The sequence below is a fragment of the Carcharhinus amblyrhynchos genome, chromosome 3, assembly GCF_965287045.1.
Source record: "Carcharhinus amblyrhynchos chromosome 3, sCarAmb.v2.hapA, whole genome shotgun sequence".
Lineage (NCBI taxonomy): Eukaryota > Metazoa > Chordata > Chondrichthyes > Carcharhiniformes > Carcharhinidae > Carcharhinus > Carcharhinus amblyrhynchos.
This window is the reverse complement of record NC_137326.1, coordinates 26361810-26373953: the sequence shown is the minus strand read 5'-3', so window position 1 is coordinate 26373953 and position 12144 is coordinate 26361810. Positions and strand designations below refer to the sequence as shown.

At 40.3% G+C, this 12144-nt stretch overlaps 1 protein-coding gene across 2 annotated transcripts in view; it reads left to right on the top strand.

The window, feature by feature from the left end:
- LOC145337675 (transketolase-like) overlaps positions 1 to 11891 on the top strand; it is a 43748-nt gene extending 31857 nt beyond the window's left edge. For both annotated transcript variants that reach the window (XM_080182500.1, XM_080182507.1), the window contains exons 11-14: positions 436 to 519; positions 5968 to 6064; positions 7169 to 7291; positions 10248 to 11891. In XM_080182500.1, coding sequence (XP_080038626.1) covers positions 436 to 519; positions 5968 to 6064; positions 7169 to 7291; positions 10248 to 10420 — 477 coding nt within the window. In that variant the 3' untranslated portion in view covers positions 10421 to 11891. The remainder of the gene's footprint in view (positions 1 to 435; positions 520 to 5967; positions 6065 to 7168; positions 7292 to 10247) is intronic.
- The last annotated feature ends 253 nt before the right edge of the window (positions 11892 to 12144 follow it).

The window sequence follows — 12144 nt, the reverse complement described above, 5'->3', positions numbered from 1 at the left end:
CTTTAAATAGGTGATGGCATGTTTCTCCAGACCTTCTTCAAGTTTGTGGAGTTAATTTTAAAGTGACTCACAGCAAACTCTTAAGATTAATTCAAAAGTATTACTTATTCATGGATTCAAACCTGGGAAATGGTCATTGCAGATACATACATGTACATAAAAAGGACATGGGAAAGAAAAGAGCCAAATTTATGGATATTGAGTCACATAAATGTCAAAAGCCAGTTAAGATCCTGGTAGTTTCAGCTAGCTGAAAGCACCATCTTGCACCATTTTAGGTTTTTGCATGTTTTTACATAATGAATAAACTTATAAAAATTTGTTCTTTCTTCATGATTGATGTATACAGTACTGAATTTTTAAACTATTCCCTGTGAATAAAGGCATCAGATATGTGAATCCTTCAAAACTGAAACCCTTGCTTTACATCTCTAGGGTATTTGTTACATTCGAACCAGCCGACCAGAAACTACAATAATTTATAAAAATACTGAAGTATTTGAAGTTGGAAAAGCTAAGGTAGGAAACAGAGGAATTCATGCATTTTTTTTCAAAATCTGTGGAGTAGTTTCTCAGTTTTAGTTCCAATGTCAGAATGTCCACTTTACTGTTAACTAACAAGCCTGATTAGCATTCAGAGACAGTTATTATTTATCTTGACTTAATTGTCTTTAATTTATTCCTGAAATGGCAAAAAAACTGATGAACAGACACATCCATTTAAATATTCTGTTTTCTACACTCTAATAATTAAAACTGTGCTTTATTGATCAAGTTACTTGCCACTAAGTCCTGAGAATTCAAGACCTTCGGTTAAATTTTACATATATTGATGGTCAAATTTCATTTTATTTACTTCATTATCCACATTGGGCGGGAATTATCTATGCCATCTTTCATTTCTTGGCAGCGGGAGGTGGTCCACCATTGGCTGATGACGGGATCTTCTGATCCCGTCATTATTAATGGGGACTCGTCACTGTCGGGGGCTTCGTCAACAGCACTGGAAGATCCTGCTGGCTTGAACAGCTGGAAAATCTTGCCCATTGGTTCAAAGTAATTAAGAACAGATGCCAGTCCTTTGGAGAAAATTGGACTTGTTCCTCTAGAACTAACTAAGTTGCGTAATTATTCACAGCAGCTGGTGCAGATTCAAATGAATCATAGGAGACAAGTAATGGAAAGAATTAAAATTATATTCAAGTGAATTTATGGGCTAGAACTAAAACTGATCGTCACAAAGGATGACAGAGATTCTGAAAACATACTTCCAAAACAATCGATGAATTTATGGAATCAGAGTTGTTATAGCCATGTGATCCATTGTGTCTGCACTAACTCTGAGCAGTTCTGCTAGTTTAATTCTCCACGCTTTCTCTTTGTAGCCTTGCGCATTCTTGCTTTTCAAGTAATTATACAATCCCTCGATTGAACTTGCCGTTGCCACCTTCTTGGACAATGCATTTCAGATCTTAACCACTCACTGTATGAAAAAGTCCCCCTTTTGTCTCTATTGCTTCTTTGCCAGTTGCTGTAAATATGTGTTTTCTAGTTCTTGATTTGTTCACAAGGGGGAACCAGTTTTCACCATCCACTCTGTTTAAACCCTTTGTGATTTTAAATACAAAGAATGAAGAAAATCACCCTGCGGCCCTCCAAGCCGACACCAACCATGCTGCCCAACTTCACTAAAACCCCCTACCCTTATGGGACCATTTCCCTCTATTCCCATCCTATTCATGTATTTGTCAAGACGCCCCTTAGAAGTCACTATTGTATCCACTTCCACTACCTCCCCTGGCCACGAGTTCCAGGCACTCACCACCCTCTTGAAGAAAAAATCTGTCTTGTACATCTCCTTTAAACCTTGCCTCTCGCACTTAAATCTGTGCCCCCTAGTAATTGACTCTTCCACCCTAAGAAAAATATCTCTAACAAATCGCTCAAACTCCTCTTCTGCAAGGAAAAGGTGCCAACTTTTCCAATCTGTGCATAACTAACGTTCCTCATCTATGGAACTATTTTTGACAATCCTTTTTGCACTCTCGTGCTTTTACATCTTTCCTAAAGTGTGGTGCCAGGACTGGGCACAGTACTTCAGTTGAGGCCAAATTAGTATTTTTTTTTCTAGTTTTATCACCTTTCTCTTGTGTGCCTATTAATAAAGTCCATGATACTGTATGTTTTATGAACTGCACACTCAACCTATCCCCTCCCTGTCTACTCTATTAATATCTCAGTCTATATACACATTATTGAAGACCTTCATACATTCTTGCACCGCTATATAATTTTCAAATTTGTTCCTCCATATCTTTCCCACTAGTTGGTGGCCTACAGATTACACCAGATAAAATAATTGCACCCATTTATTTCCTTAGCTCACGCTAAATAGATTTTGTCCTTCATTCATCCAGGACATCCTTTCTCTCCAGAGCTTCAATATTCTCAATATGTAGATTGTGGATCAATACCAAAATCCCTTGCTTTTTCTTTTCATAGAATCCCAACAGTACAGAGAGAGGCCATTCAGCCCATCAAGTCCGCATCAACCACAATCCTACCCGGGAACTACCCCCATATCCCTACATATTTACCCACTAATCCCTCAAACCTACGCATCTCAGGTTACTAAGGGCAATTTTAGCATGGCCAATCAACCTAACCTGCACATCTATGGACTGTGGGCGTAAATTGGAGCACCCATACGAAACACATGCAGACATGAGGAGAACGTGCAACCTCTACACAGACAGTGACCCGAGCCTGGAATTGAACCCAGGTCCCCGGAGCTGTGAAGCAGCAGTGCCAACCACTGTGCTACCGTGCTGTCCATAGATGATTCTATGATTCTCACTCAATACCACAGCCCCTTGCCTTTTGTCTTCTCTCTCTCTAACAGCATAAAAATATGAATGAGCTCTATCCTTCAATACTGATCATCTCAATCAGCTGGATTCATGATTTGAATCCTGAATATAATAGGATTGTATTTTCTAGTCTATAGATCTGATTGTCGTTTTACGCTGTGGAAGTCACATATGGTGAATCCAGTTCTAGTTATTGGGAGAGTTGTCAGTTATGATTTAATCAAATCAATCGACCCATCCAAAAGTCAAATTTTTGAGACTTTTTTTAGGCCAAAAGTCCTGATGTTCACTTTAACGAGCTGACGTGTGTGCTTGATTCAGGCCACACTGGACACAGTGACCTCTAGTGGCTAGGAAGCTGAGGCATTGTCAAATAAGAACATAAGAAATAGGAGCAGGAGTAGGCCATCCAGCCCTTCGAGCCTGCCCCGCCATTCAATAAGATCATGGCTGATCTGTCGCTGCTCAGTTCCACTTTCCCGCTTTCTCCCCATAACCCTTAATCCCCTCTCTTATCAAAAACCCATCAACCCGCGTCTTAAAAATACTTAGCGAGGCAGCCTCCACCACTTCAACGGGCAGAGAACTCCAGAGATTCACCACCCTTTGAGTGAAGAAGTTCCTCCTCAACTCTGTTCTAAACCGCCCCCCTTTTATCTTGAGGCTGTGCCCCCTAGTCCTACTGTCTTTTTTGAGCGGGAAGAGTCTCTCCACCTCTATCCTATCCATCCCATTCATCATCATATACGTCTCAATGAGATCTCCCCTCATTCTTCTAAACTCTAACGAGTACAAGCCCAGTTTATTCAGCCTCTCCTCATAGCTCAACCCCCTCAACTCCGGTATCAGCCTAGTAAACCTCCTCTGCACTCCCTCCAAGGCCAAAATATCTTTGCGCACGTGCGGTGCCCAAAACTGCACACAGTACTCCAGCTGCGGCCTCACCAATGCCCTATACAGCTGCAGCAAGACCTCCCTACTTTTATATTCAATCCCCCTCGCTATGAAGGCCAGCATCCCATTAGCCTTCCTGACCACCTGCTGCACCTGCAAGCTGGGTTTTTGCGACTCATGCACAAGGACCCCGAGGTCCCTCTGCATCGTCGCCTGCTGCAGTTTTTCGCCCCATAAGTAATAGTCCTTCCTACCATTATTCCTACCAAAGTGGACCACCTCACACTTGCCAACATTAAATTCCATTTGCCATTTCCTGGCCCATTCGCCCAGCCTATCTAGATCCTTCTGCAGACTCTCCACACCCTCCGCACAATTTGCCGTTCCCCCTATCTTGGTGTCATCAGCAAATTTCGACACCCTACACTCGGTTCCCTCCTCCAGATCATCTATATAAATGGTAAAAAGCTGAGGCCCCAGCACCGACCCCTGGGACACTCCACTAGTCACCAACCGCCAATCCGAATAGCACCCATTGACCCCCACTCTCTGCCTCCTATTTGACAACCAATCCTCTATCCACGCTAACACCCTACCCCCAACTCCATGTCCCTCGATCTTCTGCAATAACCTCTTGTGAGGTACTTTGTCAAACGCCTTCTGAAAATCCAGAAAGACCACATCCACCGGCTCTCCTCTATCCACCGCCCTAGACACATCCTCATAGAACTCCAGTAAATTTGTCAGACACGACTTCCCTTTAATGAAACCGTGCTGCGTCTGCTCTATCAAGCAATTCCCTTCAAGATGCCTCGCAATTTCCTTCTCAGTGACAGATTCTAACATTTTACCCACCACAGACGTTAAACTAAATTTAAGTAGCTTTAAACCCATTGTAAAAAGGAGCCGAAGTTTGTCCATAAGCTTTTCAAACCCAAACTCTGCTCAATGTTCTTAAACATATATTGCTGCACAAACAACTAATCTTGAATTGCATTAAAAAAAATTATTTCTGTGCTCGTTTTTGAATGATATGTCACTTTTACTCTTGCACTCAACAGAGTTTTGGACAATAATCTCTCCCTTCATAAAAAAATCAGTACTTATTCTCAGCTACTAACCCATCACTGTAATTGTCTCTCTGGAACTTTTACGACATCTGGAATTTATTTTTTGCTATTGTTGCCCACTTCAGAGGTTTTTGGTTTAAATGTTGCTTTTTCAGTTGTAACCTAACCTTTTTAAAGCAGTGATTTCCTCCTTCGCAATCCACATATTTTTGGGCTTGGATCCTTGAAAAACTAGGGTCAATTTTTGCACTAATTATATGAAAATGTGTGGTATTTTTAGGCCAAAAATCATGGGATTGCTTTTATGTGAGATCAACTTTGATGTTAGTATATATGGTGTTGTCCATTTGCGGTGGAAATTGGAGGACCAACCTCCTGTTATTTACCCTAAGTGACAGAGGAGTATGTCTCACCTCGTGAAAAATGCTCTTGATTCAAATGTGCACCGACTAGATCTCCCAATGGCATTTTCAGATATTAAGTTTATTTGTAAGGAACGTTCTTAGTTTGGTATTGTTTTTACAAATAGTTTAGTTAGGCATTGATGTTGTGGTTGTTAGAGGCAGAGTGTGCAACTCTGGACTTGGATGACATTCTATGATGATGCTCAAGTTGCGGTATAATCCTGGAGTAGGGACTCCGCTCAATTCCAATGTGAGCCCTGGAGGCAGTAAACTTGCAGTATCTGAATTTAACATCCTATGCCATGTAAGTATTGTATGTGTCAGATCTTTTTCAAATAGTCAGGGATGGTGGGGACAGAGAATAAACCAAGTCTTCAGAGAATGCAGACAAAAATTGTCAGCTTATGCCTGTTCCCTGGACCAGGGAATTATCTATATGTGAGGTATTGGCAAACTGGAAGCCATACGGCAGCTGTAATAGAAATGCCCATTCAGATAGCCTTTGTTAGGGATCAAAAATTTAAAATGGAACTGAATGATAATTCAGCTTTAACTTGCTATAGCTGAATTATGATTCAGTTCCATTTTAGTTCCATACTCTCTTCAGTGTATCATTAATTCGTAGAGAAAGCATTTTTTTTTGTGAAACCTATTCTGTGATTAAATTGAAATGATGTTGATCTAAAGAAAGTCCCAATAGTCTTTGAATAAAGCTGTTCATTCTGGCAGGTTCTGAAGAAGACTGATAAGGATATGGTTACTGTTGTTGCTGCTGGGGTGACGATGCAAGAGACATTGACTGCAGCTGCTAAGTTGGCCGAAGAAGGTAAATATAAAATAACAGCTGCTGAAAACGTATAAAAGTAAAGGTGTCTTTCTTTACAAGTTTTATAATTTAGTGAACAGATTTTACAGGCAATTTCTTTCTTGCAATATGATATTCCTTTTATCATTGATTTCAGATTTTATTAACTAAGACTGATGCATTTTACATGTCCTTTTTAATAAAATCCTCCATGTTAAGTACTGTATTGTTGAATAAAACTGATTTTACTTGCTGTTGATTGAAGATTATGGAATTTAGTTTCTGCTTGATTGAGCATCTTCATATGAATGAGTTTATTGTGGAACAGTGCGTCACTGCAGCATGACTCTAAATCATTAACGGGTTATATGCTGGGGGCCTGAATACAGGATTATAGGGGTTATTGTTCCATCTATTAAAAAAGAAACAGGAAAAAGATAGGTTAATAAACACATCTGTGCTGGAAAGGTTAATAAAGACAAGTGCTGGAAACAATCAACGGGGCTGACATCGCACATGGAGCGAGCTGAAACATTTAACTCTTTCTTTCCCCATAGAAACTGCCAGGCTGGCTGAGGGATTCCAATATCTTCTGTTTTTGTTTCAAATTTCCAGCATTCTTTGCATTAAAGAAAATATAAAAGCTGTGAATTACCCTGCAGCTAATGACCAGTAGTATTTATTGAATTTTGGAGGGTTATACATCCTGCTGTCTAACAAGGAATAATTGAAAATTTGGGAAGGGTTTTTAATGGTGGAAAAAGAAGTGAAGAGGCTTAGGAAAGGAAATGCAGACACCAGATCCAAGGCACTTAAGAAGATGCTACCAACAGTGTGGTAAAGAAAAAAGGAATGTACAGAACCTTTTTTGGAAAAGCGAAGATGAAGGCCAGGAGGAAATTAGAGATAGGATGGGACAAAGGAATGGAGGTATATATAAATGAGGTTACAGATTTCAATGTTTTGGCAAAGCCTTCAGCAAAAAAGATCAAGCTTTTAAATTGTCTCTATTCTCTTCACTCTTCCTTGTGCATGAAGGATTTTTGAATCTGTATTTTGAAACAGTTAAGATATTTGCATTATGTACAGCCAAATCAAAATGGTCAAATGTGTAATATTTTACAGGTATATTTATTCGAGTGGTTGACCCATTTACAATCAAACCACTTGATGATAAAACGATCATTTGTTGCTGTAAAGGCACCAAGAAAAAACATCTTATCACTGTGGAGGACCACTATTATGAAGGTAAGGTTTTAAAATACATTTGGACCAGCCCAAGCATGGTGGGGCTGTGCTTTACTATGTTGTGGTTCATTTGTACGGGCCAATGTTTGCATTTTCTCTCACGTTTTATAATATCTATTGAGCTATTGAGACAAATTGCCCATACAACCTGTATTCTCTATAAAAGTTGGATGAGCACTAAGACTATTTGCAACCCAAGATGCAAAACAATTTTCTCTGTGATATAGGTACCAAGGATAACATAGATCACATGCCAAAGACCACGTCAGGAGATCAAAAAATATGTCTTAACTGCTTTCACAGGCCACAGCAAAACAACTCACCAAGGAACTGCACTGTCTGTAGAATCCTAGAACGGTTGCAGCACAAAAGAAGGCTTTTCGGCCCATCAAATCCATGACAGCTCTCCATAAGATTAATTTAGCTAGTGTGATGTTAATGTACCTTTAAGAAAGGTTTTTTAAATCATGATTTCTGCAGCTCTCACAGCTTCGGTGTTTTCTTAGCTCACAGCCCTAGCTGAACTCAGTGCTGCCAAGTTGGCTACCAGATATCTTTTTATTGCTCCTTAAGTGGCTTGGATGGGAGTTGTTTGTTTTTACTTTGGGATTTTTTTTATTGGCAGGTCAGGTGGCAGGCATTCTTTCATTTTCAGTTCTGAGCTACAGCTTAAGGGACAGCAAGCTAAAAGGAGTGTTTTCCCCCCTCTCCCTACTGTTTTGGAAATTCTGCTGGTAATCTGAAAGAAAGGTCTTACCTTCTTGCAGTAAAAATTCTGCAGTTGGTGGCTTGACCAGAAAGTCTCTTCCTGGGTTTCTGAGAAGCTGTTTGACTTCAACTTGTTCTGAGTGAATCCAGAGGACTGCAGACTTCTACCAAAGGACTCAATTTCCAGTACCACGTGAGCACTAGTCTTTGCTGTGTTGAACTTGTTTAAAGGGTTTTGTCTGTGGAAGGTTTTGGTTTTGATTGGAACATCTTAGATGTATACATTAAGAGCTATGCATTTATAGTGGTTGTTTTGTTTCTTATTTGTAATTGATAAAAGTTCTTGCTAATTTTTTTTACTATACATTGGGTTGGGGGGGGTGGTTTGGGGCTGGGCTTTGACATGTTCAGAAGCCAGTGATCGGATCATGGGGTGGGATGGGGTGGGGGGAGGTCACTCGGCCAATGATATGGGGATCATGAGTCTGGCCAGCAATCAAGCTAACCACCAACTGGAAGGCCAGCAGACAGGGACCACTGCACGTGAGCAGCCGATCTCTGCACTGACAGATTGCTGTGCTGCCGGTCTCCAGTAGGAATAAGTTCCGCCCACTGATTTCTGGAGTGAATCATGCTAGTGCACTCTGCAGTGCACGGTGTGGAGGATTCATTTTGAAACTCCAGCTGAAAAACAAAAATGGGATTTACTCCAGTTTTTAAGTGAATTCAACACTTAATTTTTATAGGCGAATCTCACCTATTGAGAGACAAAAGTATAGATGAACCAATCAAAGATGTTGTTGTTGGTATGAGAACGTAAATTTGTCCTTGTAACCTAATGCCGTTATGTCAGTGCAATGTAATGATGTCTGGTTAAGTCTGTTATTTACAGTCCCTAAGTGAGAAATAATGGATCAATGTGATATCCCTTTCTTATCATCTTCCAGTGCATTAATTCACAAAACTATTTGGCCCAGCTGCTGCCCGATTATTTTCTTGATTGATTTAATAGTGATGTAATACGTTTCTTTCTACCTTAACTGTTCATCAGAAAAGTTAAATGCTATGCCCATGCTATTCTTGTACTTTTGCAACAACTGCAGAATGACTAGTGGAGTGCCTCAGGGGTCGGTGTTGGGGCCTCGGCTATTTACCATTTATATAGATGATCTGGAGGAGAGAACCGAGTGTAGGGTGTCGAAATTTGCTGATGACACCAAGATTGGAGGAAAGGCAAATTGTGCGGAGGGTGTGGAGAGTCTACAGAAGGATCTAGATAGGCTGGGCGAATGGGCCAGGAAATGGCAAATGGAATTTAATGTTGGCAAGTGTGAGGTGGTCCACTTTGGTAGGAATAATGGTAGGAAGGATTATCACTTACGTGGCGAAAAACTGCAGCAGGCGACGGTGCAGAGGGACCTCGGGGTCCTTGTGCATGAGTCGCAAAAACCCAGCTTGCAGGTGCAGCAGGTGATCAGGAAGGCGAATGGGATGCTGGCCTTCATAGCGAGGGGGATTGAATATAAAAGTAGGGAGGTCTTGCTGCGGCTGTATAGGGCATTGGTGAGGCCGCAGCTGGAGTACTGTGTGCAGTTTTGGGCGCCGTACTTGCGCAAGGATATTTTGGCCTTGGAGGGAGTGCAGAGGAGGTTTACTAGGCTGATGCCGGAGTTGAGGGGGTTGAGCTATGAGGAGAGGCTGAATAAACTGGGCTTGTACTCGTTAGAGTTTAGAAGAATGAGGGGAGATCTCATTGAGACGTATAAGATGATGAATGGGATGGATAGGATAGAGGTGGAGAGACTCTTCCCGCTCAGAAAGGATAATAGGACTAGGGGGCACAGCCTCAAGATAAAGGGGGAGCGGTTTAGAACGGAGTTGAGGAGGAACTTCTTCACTCAAAGGGTGGTGAATCTCTGGAGTTCTCTGCCCGTTGAAGTGGTGGAGGCTACCTCGCTAAATATTTTTAAGAAGCGGGTTGATGGGTTTTTGATAAGAGAGGGGATTAAGGGTTATGGGGAGAGGGCGGGAATGTGGAACTGAGCCACGACAGATCAGCCATGATCTTATTGAATGGCGGGGCAGGCTCGAAGGGCCAGATGGCCTACTCCTGCTCCTATTTCTTATGTTCTTATTTATTATTTTTGTTTTGTCTATACTGTATATTATACAAAAGCTTACTATGGCTATTCCACATAGTATATCTATTCATAGATCCATACCATTAATAGCTTTTCTTTGTTTGCAGGTGGTCTTGGTGAAGCCGTGGCTGCTGCTCTTTCTTTAGAGCCTACTATTGTCGTGCACCGTATGGCAGTGTGTGGTGTACCATTTAGTGCAACACCAGCGGAGCTACTGGAAAGGTTTGAGATTGATGCAGCAGCAATCATAAAACATGTGAAAGACATCATTGGGGACTAGCCAGTGACCCCAATTTGGATAGCATAACAGGCTAACGTTTGATTCTTTTCAGCCATTTGTTTATATTAGAAATATAGTTTGGGTGTTCTTTGGATTTACTTAATTGTAAGCATTATAATAAGCTATGAAAATTACCTGTAAAAACCTTGAAGTAATCTTCATAGTGATAATTGTTGCCTATCATTTTACAGCCACTAAAGTTTTTTGTTTCTGTTCCAGTGGTGTGCTGATGTGCACAAAATATGCCAATTTGATGGTGTACAGATGGTTACAGCTCCTGATTTGTTTCAAATAACACCTGTGAAAGACCATACTTTACTAGTTTACTCTTTTCCTCTGCAATTATATTAAAGGCTACCTGCCCTCAGATTGGATAGGAATTGAAGGCATCAGAGACTAGAAATGATTAGTTTATAGTATTACTAGAATACTTAATACATTTTTAATCTCCCCTCTTTATTTTAGTGCAGGAATCAATCCAATAAAATAGATAGGTTAATGTCAGTGCTACATGGGCAGAAGAATATCCTACATCTATGTTAAACTGCATACCCTTGACAGCAACTCCAGCCCCTCCCTTTCCTCTATCTCGGTCTGAACCTCAGCATCCTTATTTAAGTTCATGGTGAGCTTTTAACTCCATCTCCTCTATAACAAAAAACTTCATACTTCCACCTCTGAAACATTGCCCATCTCTACCTTTTAACTAACCTTTTAAACCATCAGCCTTTCCACAAGCTGCACCTCACTCAAAATTTTGCTGCTTGTACCCTATCTACACAAAGTCCCACGCACCTATCACCCTCTCTATAGGATCTACATGTTTGTGTTGAAATCCCTTAATTACTTTGCTTCCTTATGACTTAGTCCAATAGCTATTTTCCTTGAATATCTGTTCCTCTGAATCTAGCTTCATGTGTATTCTTTTTCTCCGTTAGTGGTGGCTTGTGCTTTTCTTATGCTTTGGAACTTCCTTTTAAGCTCATCCTTGTTCCTCTCCAACACTAAGGTATTTTGAAAGTGTAGGTTGTTTCTTTTCATCAATTAATATTGCTGGCTCAAATTTCTAAGCTATGTTAGATTTCAGTTTCTTTCAATACAACGAAAATCTCATTCAGTATTTATTTTCTCTAATGAAAAGTCTTTGGCAGTTAATTCTCAGTCTTGTAACTCATTTATGGAGGAAAATTGAACCAAAGTAACTCACAGTTTGACTGATGTTTACAACAATAAATGGTGGAGTTTTGCACAAGTCAGAGAGCATAAGTAACTCATTGCCTCCATTTTACTGCCGGCATAATTTTAAAAAATTGTTTATTTTATGACTGAAAGATTTTAATTAAAAAAAATGTTTTTTAAATGTTGCTTCTAAAATTTGAGAGTCTAAGAGAATATTCAACTTTAAGGGCTTAGAAATGCAAGTTTTGTTTCAGAGGTGCTATGCTATGGCAAAATAAATTTTTTAACAACTGGAAAAGGAATTCTGAAGTTTTCTTGTAGCTGTCAGCCAGCGAATCAGAATTTTGCTCTTCATTTATTAATTAATTATTGCCAATGATTGCATTCAACTGTTAAATGTGTTTCTGTTGATTTGAATCAAGCATTTTGTTGGGTAAAATACATAACCAATGCCTGGATGCTTCCTTTAGTTGGAGCTGCAGCAGCAGTTAGAAATATCAAGCAGATTTCAGATACAGTAAACAGGTTACAGCTTAAGATGGAGG